Source organism: Notamacropus eugenii, chromosome X (assembly GCF_028372415.1).
Source record: "Notamacropus eugenii isolate mMacEug1 chromosome X, mMacEug1.pri_v2, whole genome shotgun sequence".
In the NCBI taxonomy this organism is placed as follows: Eukaryota; Metazoa; Chordata; class Mammalia; order Diprotodontia; family Macropodidae; genus Notamacropus; species Notamacropus eugenii.
This window is the reverse complement of record NC_092879.1, coordinates 101516820-101542857: the sequence shown is the minus strand read 5'-3', so window position 1 is coordinate 101542857 and position 26038 is coordinate 101516820. Positions and strand designations below refer to the sequence as shown.

The 26038-nt window shown below is 48.1% G+C and overlaps 1 protein-coding gene across 2 annotated transcripts; it reads left to right on the top strand.

Moving 5' to 3' along the window:
• Positions 1-4339: 4339 nt before the first annotated feature.
• LOC140516238 (uncharacterized) lies at positions 4340-14235 on the top strand. Of its 2 annotated transcripts, none has more exons than XM_072627283.1 (2): positions 4340-4421; positions 11606-14235. In XM_072627283.1, the coding sequence occupies exon 2, from the start codon at positions 11750-11752 to the stop codon at positions 12929-12931; it is 1182 nt and encodes a 393-aa protein (XP_072483384.1). In that variant the 5' UTR covers positions 4340-4421; positions 11606-11749; the 3' UTR covers positions 12932-14235. The 2 variants fall into 2 exon arrangements, with proteins under 2 accessions (XP_072483384.1, XP_072483385.1); XM_072627284.1 differs by lacking the exon at positions 4340-4421 and adding an exon at positions 11376-11403.
• Positions 14236-26038: the final 11803 nt, after the last annotated feature.

Below are 26038 nucleotides of genomic sequence, written 5' to 3'. Positions count from 1 at the left end.
ATGCATGTGTGTGTCTATGTGCATGTGTGTGTGCTTACAAGGGTCTGTATCTTTTTAAGATACAGGCATCCTTCATCAGAAGTCATCTGAAGGATGAAGTTTCCATTGAGTTACGGGTGGGTTAACCCCACAGATGGAAGCTCCTGACCTTCACAGCTTTTGTACGTGTTGGAGAATCCAAGGGTGCTGGATTTGGGACTAAAAGAGACCTTAGTGGTCACTGAGTCTGCGGGAAACTGAGGATGTTCAGAGAGAAGGGCCTTGCCCAAGGGCCCACAGGATGTCTGTGGTAAAGCCAGGGCCCCAGTCCAGACCTTCGGACCCCTGTGCCTTTGCCCAGCTGGTGGAGGGATACGAGATCGGGTTTTCCTATATGCAGTATGGCCTAAATAAATGCTTGGTTTCTCCCTGCCCCTTCCTCAAGGGGCTTGTCTGAGTGGGTGCTTGGAAGGCTGGCCTGGCCCAGCTTGCCAGACCCAGAGCATTGGGAAGAAAGGCCAGAGAGGCAGCCTCGGCCTCAGTTCTGACTGAGCCTCCCAAAGCTAATGTGCAGGAGGGATTGACACTTGAGGAAACTGGGGCTCAGAGGGGCCTTCCTGAGCCCAGCACTCTACTCACTCTACCACATTGTTTGGCCTTGAGGCCGATGGGCTACCCGAGTCTTACCTTTCACCTGTCGCAGGTCTTTGGTGGCCAAACCGGATAAACATATTGAGAGAAGAGACTTTCCAGAGTCGAACAAGGGTTAGGCTTTATTCAGGGTCTTAGTTACATGTGCAGGGTGAATTCTTCCTCAGGAGAGAGGAATCCTCCTCCTCCCAAGGGCAAAGATCGTACAGCAAGAGGATGGGAGCGGGAGAGGGGAGGGACCTTCTGCCCTCTAAGGGCCCCTCAGCGCGAAGAGCGCCTTCAGGCTTTCCTGTCCCTACTTAAGCTCTCCCGCCGCATAGTTTGCACGTGAATACCGTGCCTGCTCTCAGCCTTTAGCTAGTCAACAACAGGTGTGCTCAGATCATGGGCCAATCTCAAGGGTGGGATGCTCTCCCCAGCACGTTTCCCATGGAGAAGAGGCGGAAATGCACTAGATAGCCCGTGTCTCATGCCTCAATTCCCAGCTGTTCCCTGGGGGGCCTCATGAGAACTCTGAGGTTTAGAAGTCCTCACCTTTACCTGCCCGAGACTGTCCACGTGAAACTGAGCTTACCCCCCCAACACCACATTGCCTCTAGGTTTGGGGAGTGAGGGATCAATCTGCAAGCATCCTTTGAAGATGCTGTACTATTACCAAAGCAAGTGGCAGAAGTAACATTGGTAGGAGGTAGGCAGGCTTTGAATGGGGCAAAGGTTGAATCCTAGGGAGGAACTCTGAGGCAGCAAATGAACCCCCACCCTTTGAGCACTCAGAAGCAGGCAGAGCACAGGCTCAAGCATCTGATGACTTTGAAAAGGTCTCAATCACCTGGCCTCAACTTGCCTCATTTACTTTGTACCCTTTTCTCCAGTCAGGGCTATGTACTCACTGGCCCACTTATATCCAACAGGCTTGTTGTCCACCTAGAATGACCTCCATCTTCCCCATAATTACCTGAACTCAACCCATCCTTCAAGGCCCAGCTGCAGTCCCCTCTTTTCAGCTTCTTAGATCCCTTTCCAATTCTGGCATAGCAGTGCTCTGTAAGCTACAGATTAGGGTCACCTGGGTGGGCCTGAGGTTAGGAAGACCTGAGCTCAAACCCAGCCTTAAACACATACTAAGTGTGTGACCCTTGGCCAGTCACTTCACTGCTGTCTATCTAAGTTTCCATCTCTGTAAAATAGAGATCAGAACAGCACATTCCCCTCAGATTTTTTGTGAGGATCAGATGAGATAATAATTGTGAAGTGCTTAGCGCAGGCTGGCACAGAGAAAGCACCATGTAAACATTGGTTATGATAATGATCAGTCGAAGTGTGCCTAGCACAGGCCCTGGCACACATTCCTGTCCTTCCCAAGAGGTGGGCATGGCCCAGAGCAAACCTTAGCAGAGGCCTCTGTTTTGCCCATGTACTCAGTGAATGTTCTTAGCATAAGCTAAACTAGGAGGAGAGCAGCTCTTCTAGCCTCCATAGCCTCTAAGAGGGGGCATGAGGAACTGTGAGTACAGGGATAATTGAGGTCACACATGGCTACAATGCCCTGAGATACATAGGGTATTCAACTCAGTTCCGTCAGACTCCCCAGTATCCCAAGTATCCCTGCTCCCACTGGGGCAGATTGCTCCCCATCTCCTTAACTCAGAGAGCAGGCAGGGCTATACCCCAAAGGAAATCCCACTATTCCCCATCTGACAAGTGGGCCTCCAGCTTAGAGCCTTGCCCAGGGCCTTCCTCTTCAGGCAGAGCATACCCACTCTCTGTAACGTGACATGAGTGCTCTCCCATTAGCCAGCTCACCCAGCCCTCTAGCCTCAAATCTTTGGGCTCTGTCCCTTCCCCCACACGGCTCTGCCCTTGGGACCAAGCAGAACAAGGGATCTGTCCTCCTCTGGACAGGCCTTCAAGGACTTGAGGCCTCTCTTCTAGACCTTGAGTCTTCTCTTTCCCAGGCTAAACATCTTCCAGGTTTGTTGATCCATAATCACCAAGAGAGTCTTCGACGGGGGCAATGGGTACATAAGAGCAGAGAATAAGGCGATTCCTGTTTTCAGGAAGCAGCCACACCTATGGGGATCACAATGAGGACATAAAGAAACCTATAGAAAGAGATAAAATGTGAGTATTTCCAACAGAGGTGGAGGAGAGATTGCTGGGGAGGCACAGGACAGCACCTGAGGTGCATCTTAAAAGAAGTGGAGGGAAGCAGGGGCCCCATTCCGATCATGGGGAATGACCAGTGCAAAGGTATGGAGATGGGAAATGAAGTGTTCTATGTGGGAGAACTGAGAGAAGCCTAGTTTGGCAAGACTGGGCCAGGCTATGAAGGGCTTTCCATACCAATTGATTCTAGAGGTAATAGGGAGCCACAAGAGTTGACTGACTAAAGGAGGGAGAAGGTCAGAGCTACTCTTAAGAAAAATGACATTGGAAGAAGCAGTGAAGGTAGAAATGGCATGATCTGACAAGGACTTGGGTATGGGAGTCTGAATGCACGTTGGAGCGGACTATTTTCTCCTCTCTTTTTTCTTTCTCGTGGTTTCCCCCTTTAGTTCTGATTCTTCTTTCACAAGATGGTTAATGAGGAAATATGTTTTATATGGCTGTACACATGTGACCTATATCAGACTGTGGACCATCTGGGGGAGGGGAGGAGAGGGGGAAATCTTAGAACTCAAAATCTTATCACTTTGATAAAAGTGAATGAATTGATAAATACATTTAATTGGAAATAAAAAGAGCTTGGTTGTGGAGTCCAGGATAAAGCTGAGCTTCTGAGCTTCTGCCAGAAATGGGGGTAAGGTTTTCAGAGGCAGTGGGGGAGGCAACACTAGTCATATTTGGGATGTCCCAAGACCAGCTGTCTGGAATGTCCAGTGGTGATCAGTGAAGATGGGCTGGACACGGAGAGATGTCTGGAGAGCGCCTCTGTCTTTTTGGGAGGGCTGGGAGAGAAGGGGTCATGGATTGGAGCCCATCAGACAGATTCACTTTACAGATGAGAAGCCATGAGCTCTGAGGAATTCTGGGACCTGGACAAGGTCCTCAGACCTCTTTAAACAAACTCCCCAAATGGACACATTCTCTTTGCCCCAAAACTCTCCCGTCTTCCAAACTTTGCTAACAGGAAATGATTGTCTCAAGTGCCACAATTCTTCTCATCCCTCCAGCTCACAGCTGAGGGGTCATCCTGGACCCATCACTCTCTCTAAGCCTCATACTCAAGCTGCTGCCTAGTTGATTTGCTCTCCTCTCCTCGTCTCCCATCCCTTTCTCTCCTCTGACACAGCCACCCTCAGGTGCAGGTGCTCATCCTCTCAGTAGCAGCAGGGGAGGGGGGTCTGTCTACCTCCTGTCTCGCCTGATCCCAGGCCATCCCCCATTCAAGCAACAAAGGGATTTCCCTAATGTGCAAGTCTGACTGTGTTCACATCCCCCCCCTCCAATAAACTCTAGCAGCATTCTATCACCTCCACAATCAAACAGAAAATGCTCTGTTTGGTGTGCAAAGCCTCTCATCACCTGGTCCCTGGCCCATTCCTCCCTGTCCAGTCTTCCTGTCCTCACCATGTATTCTGCACTCTAGTGCCCCTGGACCCCTCCTCCCTGTCCAGTCTTCTTATCCCTCCCCCATGTACTCTGCAGCCCAATGCCCCTGGCCTCCTGGGTTCCTCCCACATGACCCAGTATTTTCATTAGAAGTTAGCATTCCCACACGCCCGGACGGGGCCAAGGACTTTGGTGATCGGGACCTTCCTTTCTGGGCCTGGGAAGCAGAAAGTTCACAGGTAGCATCTTTGGAGGACTTGCTTTATAGGAGGGTAGTGGGGGCCTGGGCTGTTTCCCTCAGGGTGCCTGGCTGCTTCAGCCCTGTGGGTGGCTGCGGGAGGGGTGCCTGGCCCCTTCTCCACAGGAGTGGAATGCCCAGATGATGGCTGGGAGGGCTGGGCTGCAAACAGGACTAGTGGTCTGGTGGTTTGGGATCCAAGGTGGGCTCCTGTAGACTATGAGGGGCTTGAGTGGCCCAGCCAGAGCTGCTCCCCGCATCTCCCTGGCTGCTATGGGGAGGGCGTTAGGAAGCAATTGACCATCATACCGTTATATGATATGGTTTTGGAATCACTATCCACAGCAGTAACATAACAGAAAGTAATTAAAGCCATGAAGACAGGCAAAGAGGAGATGGGGCTGTCATTCGGTGGTTTTTCAGTCAGGTCTGACTCTGCCACCCCATTTGGGATTTCCTTAGCAAAGATACTCGAGTGGTTTGCCATGTCCTTCTCATTTTACATTCACAGATGAGGAAACTGAGGCAAACACAGTTCAGTGACTCGCTCAGGGTCACAAAGCTAGCAAGTGTCTGAGGTCAAATTTTTGAGTCAGGTCCTCCTGCCTCTATCCACTGTCCCACCTAGCTGTCCCTCCAAAGAGGAGATGAAATTCCCCTTATTTCTTTTTTTTTAAATTATATTTTATTTATTTATTTAACTTTTAACATTCATTTTCACAAAATTTTGGGTTCCAAATTTTCTCCCCTTTTGTCCCCTCCCCCCACCCCAAAACACGGAGCATTCTAATTGCCCCTATGACCAATCTGCTCTCACTTCTATCATCCCTCTCTGTCCTTGTCTCCATCTTCTCTTTTGTCCTGTAGGGCCAAATAACTTTCTATACCCCATTACCTGTATTTCTTATTTCCTAGTGGCAAGAACAGTACTTGACAGTTGTTCCTAAAACTTTGAGTTCCAACTTCTTTACCTCCCTCCCTCCTCACCCCTTCCCTTTGGAAGGCAAGCAATTCAATATAGGGCAAATCTGTGTAGTTTTGCAAATGACTTCCATAATAGTTGTGTTGTATAAGACTAACTATATTTCCCTCCTATCCTGTCCCCCATTACTTCTATTCTCTCTTTTGATCCTGTCCCTCCCCATGAGTGTCAACCTCAAATTGCTCCCTCCTCCCCATGCCCTCCCTTCCATCATCCCCCCCACCCTGCTTATCCCCTTATCCCCCACTTTCCTGTATTGTAAGATAGGTTTTCATACCAAAATGAGTGTGTATTTTATTCCTTCCTTTAGTGGAATGTGATGAGAGTAAACTTCATGTTTTTCTCTCACCTCCCCTCTTTTTCCCTCCACTAATAAGTCTTTGGCTTGCCTCTTTTATGAGAGATAATTTGCCCCATTCCATTTCTCCCTTTCTCCTCCCAATATATTTCTCTCTCACTGCTTGATTTCATTTTTTTAAGATATGATCCCATCCTCTTCAATTCACTCTGTGCACTCTGTCTCTATGTATGTGTGCGTGTGTGCATGTGTGTGTGTGTACTCCCACCCAGTACCCAGATACTGAATAGTTTCAAGAGTTACAAATATTTTCTTTCCATGTAGGAACGTAAACAGTTCAACTTTAGTAAGTCGCTTATGACTTCTCTTTGCTGTTTACCTTTTCATGCTTCTCTTCATTCTTGTGTTTGAAAGTCAAATTTTCTTTTCAGCTCTGGTCTTTTCATCAAGAATGCTTGAAAGTCCTCAATTTCATTGAAAGACCAATTTTTCCCCTGAAGTATTATACTCAGTGTTGCTAGGTAGGTGATTCTTGGTTTTAGTCCTAGTTCCTTTGACTTCTGGACTATCCTATTCCATGCCCTTCGATCCCTTAATGTAGAAGCTGCTAGATCTTGTGTTATCCTGATTGTATTTCCACAATACTTGAATTGTTTCTTTCTAGCTGCTTGCAATATTTTCTCCTTGACCTGGGAACTCTGGAATTTGGCCACAATGTTCCTAGGAGTTTCTCTTTTTGGATCTCTTTCAGGCGGTGTTCTGTGGATTCCTTGAATACTTATTTTGCCCTCTGGTTCTAGAATCTCAGGGCAGTTTTCCTTGATAATTTCATGAAAGATGATGTCTAGGCTCTTTTTTTGATCATGGCTTTCAGGTAGGCCCATAATTTTTAAATTGTCCCTCCTGTATCTATTTTCCAGGTCAGTTGTTTTTCCAATGAGATATTTCACATTATCTTCCATTTTTACATTCTTTTGGTTTTGTTTTGTGATTTCTTGGTTTCTCATAAAGTCATTAGCCTCCATCTGTTCCATTCTAATTTTGAAAGAACTATTTTCTTCAGTGAGCTTTTGAACCTCCTTTTCCATTTGGGTAATTCTGCTTTTGAAAGCATTCTTCTCCTCATTGGCTTTTTGAACCTCTTTTGCCAATTAAGTTAGCCTATTCTTCAAGGTGTTATTTTCTTCAGCACTTTTTGGGTCTCCTTTAGCAGGGTGTTTACTTGTTTTTCATGCTTTACTTGCATGTCTCTCATTTCTCCTCCCAGTTTTTCCTCCACCTCTCTAACTTGATTTTCAAAATCCTTTTTGAGCTCTTCCATGGCCTGAGCCCATTGAGTGGGCTGGGATACAGAAGCCTTGACTTCTGTGTCTTTCCCTGATGAAAAGCATTGTTCTTCCTCATCAGAAAGGAAGGGAGGAAATGCCTGTTCACCAAGAAAGTAACCTTCTATAGTCTTATTTTTTTTCCCTTTTCTGGGCATTTTCCCAGCCAGTTACTTGACTTCTGAATATTCTCTTCACACCCACTTCTCCTCCAGATCCACCCAGCCAGTGCTTGGGGTCTGAGATTCAAATGCTGCTTCCCAGCCTCAGGGCTTTGGGCAGGAGCAGGGCTGCTATTCAGTGTGAGATTAAGTTCAGGTGCTCAGGTGGGGGCAGGGCTGCCTGCCCAGGCTCAGTTCCCTCAGGTGGTTTATGTAGAGACTTTCAACAATGGATCCAGGCTCCTGCCTGTTTGGGGAGCCCTGGTCTGCTCCCGCCTCCGCTGCTGTCTCCCGAGGGGGCCTGAGTTATGGGGGCACCCCACTCCACTCTAGGCAAACCAAGAAGACCCTCTCACCAACCTTTGGGGCCCGTGGGTGGAGGGACCCACGCAGCCGCTGGAGATTCTGTCTCTGAAGCCTGCTAGAATCCGCTCCTCTCCAGGCCACGTGGCCAAGACAGGGCTGGGCTCTGCTCCGGGTCCAGGGTGCAACAGACCTTTGGTGTCTGTTTTCACGGCTGTCTGGAACAGAAATCTCATCTGCTCTGTTGTTCTGTGGCTTCTGCAGCTCCAGAATTTGCTGGGAGTTCTTTTTTACAGATATTTTATGGGCTGTGGGTTCGGAGCTAGCATATGTGTGTCTTTCTACTCCGCCATCTTGGCTCCGCCCCCGACCCTTATTTCTTGATAATGTGATGGCTACTTGGAAAACTTGGGGAATCAGCATCCTAACTGAGACAATGAAAAGGTTCAGCCAAGATGCAGGCTACAAAATCAACCCTTAAAAATCAATGTTCTCATGATAACAAAGCCCAAGAAGCCACGATAGAAAGGGGAATCCCATTTCAAGCAACTAGACACCTCATAAAATGTCTGGGAATCAGTCTACCCTGGATAGACTTATATAGATTCAATGAGAAAGGAATATAAAGTAAAAATATACATAATATACAATAAGGAGGGCAGCATGTTTGCAAGAAAACCTCAGGTGGGGTCAGGAAGAGTCAGACATGACTGCAAAATGACTGAACAACTCTCTCTCTCTATGTGTGTGGATGTCTGTCTGTCTGTCTGTCTGTATAGAGACGTAAAGTGCATCCTAAAGAGTGGGGGAATAGTCAATGTCTATGGCTGGGCTGTGCCAACAGAATTAAAATGACAATACTTCCAAACCATTTAATGCTATACCAATCAAATCCCCACAGGAGCACTTGATAGAACTTGATGAAATAATAACACAATTCATTTGGAAAAATAAAGGATCAAGACTTAAAGGGAAATGATAAAAAAAGAGAGCAGGGAGGAAGGGGCCATAGCACTTCCACGCTCATGCTCTCTTATTCAGCAGCAGTCTTCAGATCCATCTGATATTTGCTTAAAAAATCGTGGTGGGTCAGTGGAACAGACCAGAGAAGAGAAAGTCAGAAAGAACAGAACTTTAAAAGCCAGTGTTGGATCACATGGAAACCAGGAATTCTCTAGGACAGACAGAAACTGTTGGGAAAAGTGGACATCAGTCTGGTGGAAAGGAAGCTTAGCCCAGCAACTTACAACAGTGGGCTCAAGCAGGTGGGGATGTGCCACCCACAACACTGCCACAGTGCAGCCAGTCTGAGATTCAAATAGAGGTAGAAAACATTGACCTAAAGAAAGAAAAAATACACTACAACATAGATACTATCAAGATGTGGTCTTCTAAGTGTGTCTGTGGTGTGCAGGGAAGGTTATGTCCACTTCAGTGGCACCTGTTTCTATTTGAATTCAGCACCACTGCCTCACCCCGTCTTGCTGAAAATCGTGTAAATGGTTGTGAGACTTTGACATTAGCGATCTGATTGCCCTATTTTAGCAAAGGAGAGGACAAGCAGCTCCGCGCCTTCTCCCAGCTCTGGGGAGAGAGAGGTGTCCTTCACCAAATAAGACACAGAGGCAATTACAAAGATAAAACAGGCGATTTGTAGTTCTTTAAGCTGAAAAGTTTCTGGAAAGGCAACATGAGTGCGCCGAGCATAAGAAGGAATGTATTTGAATGGGGACAAAACTCTTTGTATCAGATTTCTCTGATAAAGGTTTGGGAGCCAAAGAATTTCTCAATGTATGGCTAATAGTCATTCCCCAAAGGATATGGATAGTTTTCCAAAGAGCTGCAAAGTATTCGCAAGCACAAGAAAGAGAAAAGAAAGAAGGAAGGAAAGAGCAGGAAAGCTAAGCAAGGAGGGAGAAAGAAAGAGGAGAAGAGAGAGGGAGGCAGGGAGAAAGAGAGAGGGAGGGGGGAGGGAGGGAAGGAGGAAGGAAAGCAAAATAGAAACTATGGGTTATGAGGGCTTTTTTCTTATCAGTTGAGCTGAGAAGTGGGAAGGAGAGGCAAGAAATGCTTATTAATTGAAAAGCAAAAGAAAATGAGAGAAACCTCTATGGGTTCCATTCAAGGCTAGACTGGAAAAAGCCACAGCCCGATGATGGCAAAAGTCATCAAAGTGGTTGTTAGCCTCTACTGCGCCATGCAGACTCATGGTGAAGAAGCAGACAATCCACTTCACAATTTGGTAGCCTCAATGGTAAATTCTGTGAAACACATAATCGCCACAACAGGACACGTTTCCTAAGCACATTTCCCACAAATTGTGGAGTTTCTTGGCAAAGTCAGTGCAGTGAGTGGCTCTGCATCTCCCAGCTGGGCTGCGGACCACTAGAGGCCCTGGCTGGCTCCGACAGCGGGCACCCAGGAACGCTTTTTGCCTCCTGACTCCCGGATGGCGCTGCCCAGAGTGGCTCTTGCCACACCTGGGAGGCATTTGGAGCTTCCCCCGTTCTGGGAATGATTCCACACATGCAGCGCTCTGCAGGGATGCAGCACTGCATGTGTTAGGTCAGCCTGAAGCCTTCTGAGCAGAGCATTTTCATGACAAATAGAGGCATCTGGAGGTGGAGCTAGAGTTCTGGGTCTAGAGTGCAGAAGACTCCCATCCAGCCTCAGTGATCCTGGCCAAGTCATTTTAAGGTGTCTCGGTCTCAATTACCTCATCTGAAAAATGGGACTCATGAAGCCTTCTTCTTCCTAGGGTTGTTATCAGTGTGGGATGAGGTCAGATTTGCAAAGCACTTTGCAAACCTTAAAGTCACCTCATTATTATTATAAATGAGAGAAGCCTGCATGGCTCAGGCAGAAATTATGTGCCTTGTGTGACATCATCATAGCATCAGGGCTGTCCAGACCTTAGAGACCATCTAGTTGAAACTCCCTTTTCTCCCCTCCCCCTTATTTGACAGAGAAGGAAACCGAGAGCCAGAGATGGCAGGGGACATACCCAAAGTCACAGATATGAGATTGAGGTTCAGGTCCTTGGGTTCCAACCTAAGGCTTGATAGGAAAACTGCACATTTTTAGGACCATAGTCCCCTTGGGCAGCAGTGCAGCAGCTTATGGACGCCTAACGTGCATAACGTGCTTTTCAATGCATAAAATACACCAGATGACAGAAAAGTTGTATTGTATTAGTCATCAAAATAGATATTTTTTAAAGTTCCTGGATGCCCTGGTTAAGTCCCCCTGCTCTAGAGAAACTATTTCTTAGGGACCCACAGATGGAGGGTCTCAGAATCATGACTATGGAAGCTGGATGGAGATTGAGAAACCAACTAATCTATGCTGTGCTCCCCCTGCCCCTTCATAAAGAATGAACTGATGACCCCAAGGCTTAGAGAAGGAAAACTGCTGTGAGGTATTACAGCTGGGGAGCGGGAGGATAGATATGAACCTGTGCCCTTTGGCTGCAAATGTGGCCCCCTTGCTACCACGCCAAGCTATAGAGCCTACAGGTCTTGGTGCAAAATGTCAGATAGTTGGATAGCAAAGAGAGATTAGAGAGGATCTGGTATGTACGGGATGAGTAGGATCTTTCCCAAGATGGGGAAACTGAGGCACAGGAAGAGGCAGGGTCTTGCCCACGTTGACAGAGCCAGGATGGGTTCAACCTGAGATGTGAAGGCAAGTGGCGCCGGGCTCCACAGGCGCCCCCTCTGCCCACGGCTCCTTTGGGAGCTGGATGCTACACCTTCTGACACTGGCTGGAAGCACCTTTAGGTTACATTGTTTCAGAAAGGGGCTTGGGGGCGGGGGCAGGTGGGGGGCGCGCGTCTTCTGTTCAGTTCTGCGCCTGCGCCAGGCGGTCGTGGCCAGCCAGAGCCTTGGGGAGAGAGACGCGGCAGCATCTCTCGGTAGGACTCTGTGCTAGAACGCGCCCCCCCCCCCTTCCCATGCAACCCTTTCGCGTGCAACCCTTTCCCCTCCTCCCGGGAGACCCTAGCCCAGGGCTCTGAGCCTCGGGCTCCTCTGCGGCCCCTTCAGGCCCCAGTGTGGCCGCTGGCTGCCTGAGCACAGGCTCTGACCAGCTCTACATACAGCTCTGCTCTATTCCAGATCCAGCTCCAGCTCCAGCGGGTCCCAGTTGCGGCGGGTTCCAGCGGATTCCAGCTCTGCAGGTTCCAGCCCCTTCTCCCACGGGTTCCAGCTGCAGCAGGTTCCAGATCCAGGCAGGCTGCCCTAGAGCCCAGCTGCTGAACAATGGCTTTATCTAAGCTCCAGAGTAAGAAAGAGCAGGTCATGTCCACCATCCAGGAGGGGGAGAGGGTGCTCATCTGCCACGGGCCCATACTGCGGGAGGCTGAGTGTGTCCGCGTGGTGGTACAGGCTAAGAAAGTCAAGTACCTGGTGCGTTACAGGTCCCAGGGCGCGATGGGGATCGGGATGAGCGGGGCTTCACGAGGGGCCGGGGCCTCTCCCGACACCCTGCCAGGGCCCAGCCCCAGCAGCAGCAGCAGCCCAGGCCCTGGGAGCAGCTTAGATGGAGCTAGCTGCAGCGTCAGCTCCAGTGGCCCCAGCACGAGCAGTGCTGCCATCCCGAGTACTTGCTCAGCCTTGACCCGCCCCGGTGGCGGTGGCGGTGGCGGTGGCGCAGGGCCTAGTGCCGGGTCCGCTGCTAGTGGGCAGCTTGGTTCCCCAGCTTTCTGTGACTATGAGTGGATCCCAGCAGCTTGTGTGATTCCCTACTGCAGTGGGAAGGGTAGTGGTGGTGGTGATAAGTCTACTGATAACTCCTCCACCACGTCCTCTGAGGGTGGCAGCCATGGGGATGGAGAGGGGGCGGCGGCCATAGATGGGGAGGCAGCCAGTGAAATGATACCACTACACAAGCGCCAGGGTCCTGGGGCCCCTGCAAAGAAATACGTGAAAAAGCAGGAAGTCCAGGTGATGATTCCCCAGGCCCTGAAGCCCCTGCTCGTTAAAGACTGGGAACTGGTGACCCTTGGCAAAAAGCTCTTTAAACTGCCAGCCAAGAAGTCGGTGGATGCCATCCTAGCCGAGTATGCCATTTCCCAGCAAAATTGTGCGGTCCTCAGCAAACGGTACGCCATCCCCGACCTGATGGCGGGAATCAAAGAGTATTTCAATGTGATGCTGGGCTCTCAACTGCTTTACAAGTTTGAGAGGCCCCAGTATGCAGAGATCCTGGCCAGTCACCCCAAGGTGCGCATGTCCCAGATCTATGGGGGAGCCCACCTGCTGCGGCTTTTCAAGCAGATAGGCTCCATGATGGAATTCACTGCCATGGATGAGCATAGCCTTAACCTGATCCTGGGCCACATGCACGATTTCCTGAACTACTTGGCCTGCAACCCCTCTCAGCTGTTCACTGCTGCTGACTACCAGCTGGCATCTGCTGAGTACCAGCAGAAAGCCCAGTGAGTGCAGAGGCAGAGGGGGAGCAGGCTGCTCTTGCCCAGAGGCTGGCACCACCCTTAGCTTGTACTTGCTTCCTTCGCACACCTTTGGTTACTTTGTTTAAGGTTGCAGTTGGGTACATGGAGGGAGGGCGTTTCTCCTCTTGCCAAGCTTTTGGGAGCTGGGCAGTGATAAACTGTAGAGCTTAGAGATTGCCTGCAATTGAAATAGAGTTCGCCTTGTAACCTGAGAGCCTTTGTATTCTGTAACATCTCAGCCCTGGGGGACCTCGAGTCCCTGTGACCTTGTCTCAGTCAGTTGTCCTCAACCCAAGATCCCGGTGTACCTGTGGCGCCACCTGAGGCTTCGTGGCCACAGACCCCCAGATCCCTGGGACTTTGCCTTTGCCTTCAGCAACTGCAATGAGCAAAGACCGTGCTGCACCTGTGAGCAGCATCTCTACTCATCTCCCAGAGACTCTGAAAAGCTGAACTTTGTCATCGTCCTGTGGCAGCCACCTCTCTCCGTGCACCTTCAGGGACTCAAGATCGGAAACACGTGGGACTGGGTGGGAATGTTCAGTGACTCAAGACCTTGACCACTGATGCCCCAGACTTCCCCCTTACTTCCCCTTAGGTGTGCACGGGCTGATACTTAGAGACATCGCCTCCTAATCTCAGCCGGTGTATTGCAGTTGGCTAAGATGGTTTGCATTCTGTAACATTGATGCTTTTTCTTATTGTCTCAATGCTCAGGGACCAAAAGGACCTTGGAATAGCTACCTGTGACTTGAAACTGTTTCCCTTTAGTGCCCAAAGACCTTGATGTATCTATCTGCTCCCTTAATAAGCATTTGGTGACTAGATTGGAAATGGTCGGGGCTTTGTGTTCACGTTCAGTGACTGAAAACCTTGGTCCCCAATGCTGAAGCTTTCCCAGCTTACTTCTCCCCCCCAAGCCCCACCTTCTGTTTTCCTTCTGCCCTTAAGGTTTCCTTGCCACGTGTGCCTATACTCTTCCACCACAAGCCCTATGCCTGTGGTCAGCAGATCTTGATCTCCAATGCCAAAGATTTTCCAGTTTATTCCCCCTCCCCTCCGCGGCCCCCTGGTGCCATCCCTCTCTCTCACTGTGTTTTATGGTTCAGCCCTGAAGGTTCCTGGCCATGTGGCCCTTCTCTCTGGACCCCAGTTCTCATGTTTTGCCTGTTGATCCCAGGGGCCTTTAGGTGATAGAAGGAAAATGTTAGATTTGCTATTGACACGTTGTCCCGGAAGCTTTTGTCAAGCTGTTCCACAAGTCTTGCAAATAAACTGTTCTTTTGCTTCAGAAAACAGTTATGTGTTTGATTATTGTGTGAATCCCAGCTGGCCCCAGGGCTGCCACCCATTGGGTAACCAATCAGCAGCAGACTCCTTCCAGGTGAGGCCCTTTGGGCTGACCTGTTCAGTGGCACCCCCGGTGGCCAATGGCACTACTGGAGGGGGGTGGGGTGGGGTGAATATGTTTCTGCTGATGCTACCAGTGAGAGAAAGTGGCCAGTGATAGCCCTGTGGGAGGTGTGTTAAGGCTAGTCCTCGATAAACGCCTTCAAGGCCGCCCTTGGTCTCCTATTCTGCAGCCTCCTGTGCTCCCCCCTAACATGAGTGCTGTCCAGTGCTCAGAAACCGTGATGGTCCCTTTATCAACCATAGTAACCCTTGGGCCTGAGCTTCCCTGTCCCTTGCTGGTTCCCCTCCCTCCAAGGCCCTTAGGAAGGGGTGGCAGGATCAGAGGGCTCTGCCTGAAAGGGCCCTTAGGAGCTTTTGATGTTTCCTGCTTAGTGTTTGTGTAGCCAGCACCCAGCATGGGGCCTTGCCCACAGGAGGTGCCCAAAAGAAGATGACAATCAGTCATTCTCAAATGCCCATTGAAAATCACTTCAATAATATTTCATAAACAGTAACTTTTCCCAAACAATTTCCAGAGAAGAGAGCCACCGTTTTGTATGTGTTGGCTTTAATGTGCGGTGTTGTGGCCAGCTGCCAGATTCTTCTGTCAGCTTCTGCATTAGTCTGTTGGGATGTTGTCTGGAGAGGAGCATTGCAGGAACGTCTGGCTTCCTGAAGAGCGGGGGTGGAAAGGGAGTACCATCTGGTTAGGAAAGTAGTGCAGAACCTCTGATCTTGGCTGATCCCCTCAATTTACAGAAGGGGAAACTGAGGCCCAGAGAGGTTGGGGTGGCTGTGGGGAGGGGGGAGGGAGGAATAAGCATTTATCACTCACCACATGCCAGGGCACTGTGCTAAAGGCATCACAAAAATTTGATCCTCATGATAGTCCTGGGAGGTAGGTGCTGTTATCAGCCCCATTTTATAGATAAGAAACTGAGGCAGACATGTGAAAGGACTTGTTCAGGTTCCCACTGCTATGAAGTGTCTGAGGCTGGACTGGAACTCAGGACTTGCTGCTTCCATGTCCAGCACAGACTGTAGGGATGGGATGAGTCATGGTGGCCAGATGGGCTTCCCAGGCAGGCCCCTCCACATTTTGGTGGCCCTAGGCAAGAGTGAGGGTAATGGCCAGATTAGAGAGGGCAAAGGCTCTGAGCTCCAGGGAGCCAACAGCCAGAGGAGGTGACCCAGCCCTGGGCAGCTCTTGGCTTCCAGTGCTCGGAATCCACATTAGGTGCTTGGCCCAGTTTCAACCCACGTGGTGCCTGCCTAGGGCTGAGGGGGCAACTATCACTTGCTCCATTGGACAGATCCAGGTCTGTCAAAGCTCTTGCGCCTGAACTCAGCATCTAATACCTGGGGGAGGAAGAGGTCCAGACATGGCTGGGCCCTTCAGGAAAGTCGGGGCCTCCAGGAAGTGGCAGCATGATGGATGAGTGACACAGTGAATGAGCCAGTAGCCCTTCCTTGGTGTGGCATTCGAGGTCCTCAGCACTCTGGCTCCAAATCCTGGCTCTACTGAGTGACCTTGGGCTGCTTCCCTACTCTGTGCCCAGTGGTCCCAATGTTCAGGCCACGCAATCAGGTGGCAGGAAGTGCTTCCTTACAGTGGGGGGCCTGGTACTTGGCCTGCTTGCTGGGCATCTGCCCGCTAGCCAAGCCAATGACCCAGTCTTTCCTGGGTAGGCCCCATTTGTCAGGGGTGAATGATTCTTATGGGTGGAAAGATGAGGCTGACTCTGGTAGAGTCATAGGCAAGTCAAGGGAGGCTAAGCTGAGGCAGCTGTGGGCTTGGGGGGTCCAGTGGTAAGTGTTCCATTTCCATACCCCAGTGGCCAGTCACTCCAGGGCAAGGGGTGGTCAAGCCTGGGGGCCCTGGGTGTGTATGTGCACTGCCTTTTATGTTCAGACCCTCAAGCATCCAGGTCCTGAGCACAGGGTTAGGAGGCCTTTTTCCCCTGGGGCTCTCAGTTTCCTCATGTGTCCCATGAAGGGGTTGGCCAGCCCTCTATGATCCTGATTGCATAAGAATAGAAATCCAAGCCCCTTGGAGATCTGGGTGAGGGGGTGGGGTTGGGGGTGTGGGAGTGGGGGTGTGGGGGGCAGCCTTTGCAGTCAAGGCTGAGGTAGCACACTGAGGTCTGCAGGAATGCCTCTGTGTTGATAGGGGTCCTCAAGTGGCAGCGGCTGAGAGGAACCCGGGAAGCCCCCCCACCCCACCCCACCAAAGCAATCCCCCAAGATCTTGGGAGTTCTGCTAAGAGAGGCTCAGGCATCAGCCTTGGTGTCAGAGCAAGGGAGCCGAACTGGCAGCTCAGTGGGCCAGTCCCCCAGGATCCTTGTGGCTCAGGCTTTGGTCAAGGTGAACTGTGCAACCGAGGCAAGCGTAACAAGACAAAGGTGCAGGAGCCCCAAGTCATCACTCTGTCCCTCTTGGCAGACATATTTAGGAAGGCATGGAGTAGACTGATCATGGTTCTGCTAGCCTCAGGTTCTGTGCAGCTATGCTATGCTAGAGCAGAAAGAAACCTGGAGTCAGAGGCCCTGGATTCAAATTCCAGCCCTATTGCCCACTCTCCGTGTGACCTTTGGCAAGGCCGTTCCCAGCTGTTTGGCCCAGTGTCCTCCTCTCTTCCATGAAGGTGCTGATTCCCCAGGAACTCAGTGGTAGGAGAGCACAAATAGGTAGCTTTCAGACCAAGAAATATCAGTCTTGCTCAAGACCCCCCAGCTCGTTCTGGTGGACAACAGGAAGGTGCCCTAGTTCTGGGGCCAGAGCACTTTCTCCCTTCGGATCTGCCTTCAAGGCCACCACAAGCACTCTTGGCAGTTTTGCATTCTCAGAGGAGAGCCTTGGTGTTAGGAAACTGCGGAAAGTCTGCCTGTGTTCTGGGAAGAAGGTGAGGGATCAAAGAGGTCGAGTGAAATGAAAGTGAGAAGCCAAGAAAGGAGGAAATGGGCCCAGGCAGATTCCATGACTTGTCCAAGGTCGAGTTGTTAATCTAGGTACTTTGATCGTAGTGTCAGTGCACATAAGAAGCAAGCGTTCAGGTCCTGTGGTTCTACTAACCCGATCATGAACCGAAGTTGGATAAAGACTGGACATGCCTCGGATGGAGAGAATTTGTATCACAGACCTGGGGCCGACAGATGAAGTGAAGTGGGCATGCAATATGGTGCTGTTTGTGGGGAGGGATGACTTCTTAGGGATGTCAGAGGGTTGCGTTGGGGCTGCGTGCGCTGCGGAGTAGAGAGGAAGAAAAATCAGTGGAATGGAATCTCGCACATGACCCTCGATTTGTGTTGGAGTGTGCCCGACCTCATCAGTGTGCCTGGCTAGCCTCTCCATGTGGAAGATTCTTTCTCCCTGAGAGAATTGTGAGCACATGGAAGAGAAATCCCTGGGAGAAACTGGAGCACACGTGGACATTCTGTGACTGGTTCCAGTTGGCTAACCATGAGGTATTGTCATTCATTATTTTCTTTTCTTAGTGAACACAGCGCTTCTCCTTATTTGCTTAGGAGTGCAATCCGTAATTTTGGAAGGCAAAATCCGGGCCAGAGGCAGCACAATGCCCCAAGGAGCAGGAAATGAGCTTCAGGAGTGAACTTTGAGACCCCAGCCCAAGGGGAAGGATTATCATCAGTTAGACTGCTTTGGAACATCAACTTGGGTGGACCAATGCCATGCGAGAAGTGAGTTGTTTTAAAGCCACTTCCCCAGAAATGGAGGCAGTGCAGGGGAGAGTATTTCCCTAAGGTGTAGGGGGAAATATTTGTGCATTGATAACTATCCCTGTGTAAAGACCAGTTGATGTTCAGTGGTTAAATCAACAATTTGTTGCCTGTAAGAAGCATATTGGGAAGGTAGAGACATAGACAGCATGGGAACAAGGAACTGAAACAACATTTATGATGACTCAGATGAATCTACAGAAGTAGGAATTGGAACCATGCTCTTAAAGTAAATAAAAATATAAAGAAATTGAATAGAGAAAGGCTATTATGTTTAAAAAGATCAAAGACAATGAGCCCACATCAATATTATGCTGATATGGACCAACAGGCATATAGTATCTCCATTTATAATAGAAGAGTTCTGAATTACAAAAAGGGAGACAGTAACATAAGAATGCTTGAATTGTTCCTCTGAGAGCTAGACAAAGCTATGAGAAAGATAAGCAAAAACTTTAAAAACCAGAACTCAACAAGCTATTGTAGAATTGAGAACTGAGAGACTTCATGGTGTCTGCTGAATGGGAACGTACATATTTCTACAATACATTATGCCTCCACAAAGAAAACAATGGCCTGGGCCACAGGAATGTTACAAATAAATGCAAAAAGGCAGAAATACCAAGACATTCTTTACAGAACATAAAGTAGTCAAACAATTAATACAGGAAAAACAAAATCTATAGACCCAAATGGAAAGTTAATAATGACATCCTGGAAAATGAATGAGTCAAAAAATGTCATAGGAACAATTGACAACTTCATGCAAGAGAATGCTAATGATGAGACTACAGATGGAACTAGAAGGAGTCCTCAGTGGAAAAATCATCTCTGAAAACATTCAGTAACAAAATAGAAAAAGAGATTCATGAATTGAATTCAATTTAAGCATTTTAACAATGTAAAAATGAGGAAATCAACAAATAAGGAAATCCAATAAGCACAAAGGGGGAAAATTTGAAAATAGAAATAAAAAATGATAAATTAGAAAAGAAAAAGATCTCGTCTTTGACTGATTCCAAACTTCACAGAACAAATTCTTTTATTAAGGATTAATTTTATTAAGGATTCAGTCAAAGGGCCACACTTGAGGACCTAGAGGGCCATATGTGGCTATAGAACAGAACTCTAAGATGATTCTTTGGAAAAAAACTTATTATCAATAAGCTTTTAGATAAACAGGTTAAAAAGAAGGAGGAAAATCAAATCTCCAGAATTGGAAAACAAAATGAATAAGTTAAAATCATAATAGACAGAAAAATTGAAATGAGTGATCAGATCCTGCTGTAAACAAATACATGCTCCAAAAAGTGGAATTTAGAAGAAATGGAAGAATACCTGCAAAAACAAAAATACCCACATAAACAGAGCATGAAATAGAGACTGTAAACAATTCAGTTTCAGAAAAGGTCATCAAATACGTGCATGACTATTCAAGGGATGTCAAATGCTTGTTCTAGATGGTTTTACAGATGAATTGTATCAAACCTGTAAAGAATAATTACCACTTTTACTACACATATTATTTTCAAAAACTGAGAAAGAAAGCACTTTGTCAAACTCTTTTTTATAAAAAGAGACAAACACAGTCCTAACAACTTAGCCAGGGAAGGACAAAGCAAAGAAAAAGAACTGTAGGCCAAATGTTGTTATTGAATAGTAAATCAAAAATTCAAAATAAATTCCAGGCAGAAATCCTAAAGGAATGCATCCCCTGCCCCAAATTAATTTCTATGATCCAGTTGGATTTATAGCAGAGATGCAAGAATGGACCAACATTAAGGAAACAATGAACAGAATTAATGATATTTTAAAAAAGCCCAATAGCACCTCAAACCACATGGTTATTATTATTAACATCTTAATAACAGATGAATAAAAAGTCTTTGATAGGTTATTTCCATTTATGCTTTAAAAAATGACCTAGAATAACCCTTTAAAAAATCCCCAACATGATTAAAATAAGTATCCAAAACTCAGGTGAGCGTTATGTGTGTGTGTTTGTCCTTCATTGCCAAAGAAGACCATGCCATCAGAGAAATGATGACATGATTTGCACTTGACTTTGCTTTGAGGGAGAGAGGGCTGTGCAGGTCACCAGCCTCACTTCTCCTCCAGAGCCGTCTCAATCCAGTGACCAGATATTCATCAGGATGACTGGAGATGACTGAGGATGAAGCAATTGAGGTTAAGTGACTTGCCCAAGGTCACACAGCTAGTGAGTGTCAAGTGTCTGAGATTTGAACTCAGGTCCTCCTGACTCCTGCACTGGTGCTCTATCCACTGCACCACCTAGCTGTCCCTGTAAGTGTTACGTTTCAGTGAAGACAAGAATGAAACAAGGGCATTCCTTTTCTCCACCCTTGTATGATGTAGTTCTAGAAAGGCTATTGAGAACAATAAAACAAGAGTAAGGAAGGCATAAAGATACTCAAAGACATAACTATTCCTGTCTGCCGACAATGTGATGGTTTACGTAGAAAACCCCAGAGAATCATCCACAAAACTAAGTTAGACAATGGATAGCTTAGGTAAAGTAGGTTACAAAATAACTTCCCACCCCCAAATCAATAGCATTTCTGGGTAGCAATAACCAAACCCAGGAAGAAATAATAGGAGTACCATTGAAAACAAGTACAAAGTGCACGTCTCGGTAGAAATCTACCAAGACATACTGAAGACTTGTATAGATGTTATAAAAACATTGTGAAAAGATATGGCAAATGCCTTGAATACCTAGACAGATATCTGGTACTCCTGGCTTGCCTGTACCAATATAATAAAAATGTGTGATACTACCTAAATTAATTTATAGATTTAATGCTCTAGCCTACTAACAAAGGAATACTTTACATGACTAGACAAAATAAGGATAAAATTCATTTGGAGGAAGAAAAGATTTTCAGGGAAATTATGGGAAAAAATAGGAATGAAGTAGGAATAGCACTTTCAGACATCAAATAATAGAATAAAACAGAAATCACCTGAAGTGTTTCACAATGGTTAAAAACCTAGATAAGTTGACAAGTAGAACAGACTAGATGAGGACAGACTAGAAATGGGTGAATTCATCAGTCTAGTGTTTGATACACTCAAGAACATAATTGCTTTGGCAAGACTTTCTAGGGAAACTAGGAGGAGATCTTGCAGAGCTCTGGCTTTGAACTCAATTTTCCACCACACGCCACTGTCGAATTAGGATCAAGATTGACGTGTGGCCTGACTACTAAGAAAACCCACATCATAAAATCACAAGAGACACATATTAGGTGCTTTTCACAATTATGGCAAGTTGAGAAATTTTTATTCAAACAAACAATAGAGCTGATCACAAAAGATAAAACAGAATTTTGATTACAGAAGTTCCAGAATTTGATTACAGAATCACAGAAATGCTTACACACTAACGAAATCCATGCAATTAGGATAAGAAGGAAAGTGGTCAGTTAGGAAAAAAAAAAACTTGACATAAAAACATCTACGTTAAGGATCTGATATCTAGTTTACATATGGAACAAATAACACAAATACATAAGATCAAAAGCCATTCCCCGATGGATAAATGGTCAAAGGACATGAACAAAATAGCTCTCAAAACAATTATAAACCATTAACTGCCCTATGAAAGATTGTTTTGAAATATTAATAAAGAGAAATACAAATCAAAACAACTCTGAAATTTTACCCCCTTTCCCCCCACCCACTCCCCACAACAAATCAGCAAAGATGAGAAAAGATGAGAGTAGTCAGTGTTGGAAAGGTTGTAGAAAGAGAGGGACATAGCTTCATCGTTGGTGAAACGGGACTTGTCCAACTATTTTGGAAAGCAATGTGGAATTACTCTACAAAAGTGACAATTAGTGACTAGACATATACCCCAAGAAGGTCCATGATGAGAAAGAAAGGCCCCCCATACACCAAAATATTCAGCACAACACTTTACTGCAGTAGCAAAAGCCTAGAAACAAAGAACATGCCCATCACTTGGGGAATGGCTACACCAATTGGATGTCACAGAATTTGATGACCAAGAAGAAAACAGGAAGGAAACTTCTGTAACATGAGGCAAAGTGAATGTCACAGAACCGAGGCCACATGACAGCAATGGAAATGGAACGGACAAAAACAACAATGGAAAGTAACCACCATGTGATCACAGCGATCAAGCTTGGCACCAAAGAAGAGATGAGAAAGCACCTTCTCCCTGTTTTGCAGGTGGGGGACTATAGGTATGGAGCACTGCCTATACTGTTGGGCTTTGTGTAGTGGTTAGTGGCACTGAGGTGTGGTTCCCCCCTCTTTCTTTATTATACTTTATTCTAAGGGATGAGAGAGGGGGTATATGTATGTTGGGAACAGGTTTGAGAGGGGACATGAAAACAAAAAGAGTGTGTGATTCAGCCAGCCTGTTCTACTTGTTCATTCTCCCCCCTGATGCTCTATTTCCCACCTCCATGCCTTTACCCCATGCCAGGAATGTCCTACCCCCTTACTTGTACCAATCAGAGCCAGTTCCTGGCTTCTTTTGAGGCTCTCAGCTCTTGGCCCCTTCCCCTCTGAGTTACTCTTCCATATACTCGTTGTGTGGCTTATATGGATTAGCAGACCATCCCTCCCCCCATCCCTCTCCCCTCTTCCCCATTAGACTAGGAGCTCCTTGAGGGCAGAGGCTATGTTTTTGCCTTTCCTTATATCCCCAGCCCTTAGCACAGTGTGCAGCACACAGCGGGGGTTTCATCTGGGCTTGGTGACTCACTGAATCCCCATATCCCACGTCTAGCCCTGACGTTCTCTGATTTTCACCAGAAGGTCGAACTCTCCCTCCCTGGATTCAGGCATCTGTCCTATCTGCATTGGTGAACAGATTTCGAAGTAGGCATCTGCCTGGAAGCAAAGCATTTCGCTATCCAAACTCACATACACACGAATACTCCCATAGGTGGAAGGACAAATTCCCAAGCCACTTCTGAATAGGGTCTGAGCATCACACCGGAGGAGCTGGCCCCTCCTGCCCCATAAGTGCTTTCGGGGAAGGCTTTGGTTTTGGAAGGAGGAGTCCCACTGGGCTTGAAGCCTCCAGCTCACCCCCTAAGGGAATGCTTGTCTGCCGACCCTGAGGGTCCGGCCATTCTCCTCTATCCTCCTCCTATTGGGCCTCTCCAAAATCCTGCCTTCATCGGTATTGGCTACCAAGACCTCAACGTAGATTTCCATTTGGTGGAGAGAGTATTCTCTTGGCTAAAGCCACATCTCTCCTCCACGGGGGGCTTGGATTTCAGCCCTAGACCAGCAGAGCTAGGCTGGGGGTGAAAGGAAGGGAGTTCTCAGGGAGAAGAAATGCTCTGGGATGGACAGTACTTTCAGTGCCAGAGAGCCAGAGTGTCCTGAGAGCAGGGAGGGGAGGCCTGGGCTTTTCTCCTTGGATTCCACAGCTCTTGTCCAGCTAGTTAGTGAGATGACTGGAATGTCCGTGAACTCATTTGTGAGCTCACTTGTGAGTGCTTGCTAGACAGAGAGCTACTAGGGCCACTAGGGACCCTGGTGGCCCAGGCATGTTTCCTGGAGAAGAGGGAACTTGCCTGGAGTCTGGAGGGCACATGGCAAGCGTCTTATACAATGAGGAATCATGGGAAAAGAGATTGGCTGGGGTGAGGCCAAATCAGTAGGTCAAAAAGGGTCTCGGAACAGTTTTAAACACCAACTCGGCAGGAAGTAGATTTGGAAGGATGGACAGTTCTGGAGCCAGGGAGGTGGTAATGTAGGATGAAGTTAAGGAAAATCCTAGCTGGTCCCCTTGTCAGGAGGGAGGGGACTCACATCTGCTCCCACATTTTCAGGAGCTCCCACACTGGATGAGGCCTTCGGGGGCCCCTGAGCTTTAGCTGCTAAGCAGACCTTGGAGAATGCCTCACATAGTACAGACCAGTTTTGGTCATTCCAAACATGCTAAGATGCCAGCTGTTCCTAGGGTCTCTCCCTGATCCCATATGTCCCTCTGGGGGGATAAGCCATGTGCATGGTGCCAGCCTCCAAAGCAGGCAGCTGCTTTGCTGGGTAGGAGCTGGGTAATGGCTCCTTTCCCTTCTGTACTGGTCTTTGTTGGCTTGTACTCAGGGGCCACTTGCAGGAGTGTGGGCTAATCAAGAGAGGCACATCAGGACCCTGGATGACAGGAAGTCATTGATGGCCAAGAAAAAGTCCAGGTCAATAGGGTCCTGGGCTCATACACCAAGCTGGAGCTGAAAGGGACTCCAGGGGATGTCAAGTCCAACACTCTCATTTTACAGAGGGGGAAACTGAGGCCCAGGGAGATGGCCTCACTTGTTCAAAGTCACACAGTAATGAGTGGGAGGGGGAATGGGAAACTCAGAAGGCCCATGCCTCTCAGGCACTAAGGTGGGAACTCCTTGAGAGCAGGGACTAGTTTCTGCTTTCCCTTGCATCCCTAGCACTTACCAGTGCCTGGTGCACAGTAGATGTGTACTGTAGGTATGTCAAAGGGCCTTGAACTAGCCCAATTTCAGAAGTCATTCCAGGAAGATGAGGGACTCTTCTGGCTGGTCACTGGGGTGTTCCTGCCTTTCCCATCCTTGCTGCCCATGGCTAGGCTGGGGCTGCTTTCCCCTCTTCATTCTCATCTTCATTATGCTCCATGGTGTAGAAATGGAGGGAGGAATCCTGGCTGGAAGGAATCCATCCATCCTCTCCCCAAAGGAGAACTCAGGGTATCCCCTGATGGCCAGATGCCAAGGCAGTCAAGGGAAGAACCCATCTGGGGTAAAGACCAGGGACTTTCTCTGTCCCCTCATTTCCTTCCCCCTAACATGTCAAGAGAGGATTGGCCCCACAAGACCATTTTCACAGAGACCAAGGCAGGGGCTGGACTTGCTTAAAGTTACATAGGTGGCAATCCACATTTAAACCCAGACTTTCTGACTCCAAGACTACCGGGAAATCTGGAGACAGATGTATTCAGAATGTGCTCTAAAAGAGTCCCCTGGGCTTACTGGTTGCCTCAGACTCTCCATCCCACCTTCCTGAGGGATATTTGGGGACAGGGGGTGCTAATCATGCCCCAGGCAAGGGAGAACTGGCCCTGCTCACATCTGGAGGCTCAGAGACTGCCATGACCGCCTGGTGCCACAGGCAGGTCAACTGGGCCTAAAGATTTCCTTGGATGGTGGGACCAGGGTTCCCAGCTTAGTAAAAACCCTCCCTCCAGTCTCTTCTATCTGTCCAGAAGGGCTTTGACTGCACCCCCTGGTGGTCACCTGATCATAACAATATGTGGCCAGTCGGAATTTCCTTCTTTTTCAACCAAACCTCTCTGAATATGAGAGCCCGAAGAAAATGAAGCACCCTCAGGCCAGCCCAACCCCTCAGGCTGTGGCTTGGGAAACTGAGGCCTAGAGAGGGAAACGACAAGCTTACATATCTAGTCAGGAGCATTCCAGGGAGCCAAAGATGGGAAATTGGGCAGGTGGGGTAGGAGGTACAAAGGGCATCTGTGACCTCTCCACCAAAAAGTCCTATCTATATAGCTATAGATGTAGATAGATATCCAATATCACCATGTGGCTGCCCCATTTTTGGTAGGAGAACAAGGGAGGACTGAGGTGAGGACAAGGTGGAGCAAGCTGATGGGGGAGGGGAGGCCATGTGGCTGGTGGGGAGATCAATGGAGGGATGGGTTGCTTGTTGACAGGGGTGGTTTGTGGGGCCACCATAAAGGGGTGGCCCTGGGATGTGGGTCTGAGGTCAGGGGGGAAGGCTCCCTTGTTCTCCAATCCCCTACCAGACTCTTTGGAATAGGGTCTGATGACAGTGGGACTAGGACCAGGGGGGTCCCAAAGGACCCCAAAGAAACACTATCTTAATGGTTCCAGACAGCTGTGTGTGTGTGTGTGTGTGTGTGTGTGTGTTTGGTTTGGGCAGGACTGGATCCTCATTCCCATATTCCAAG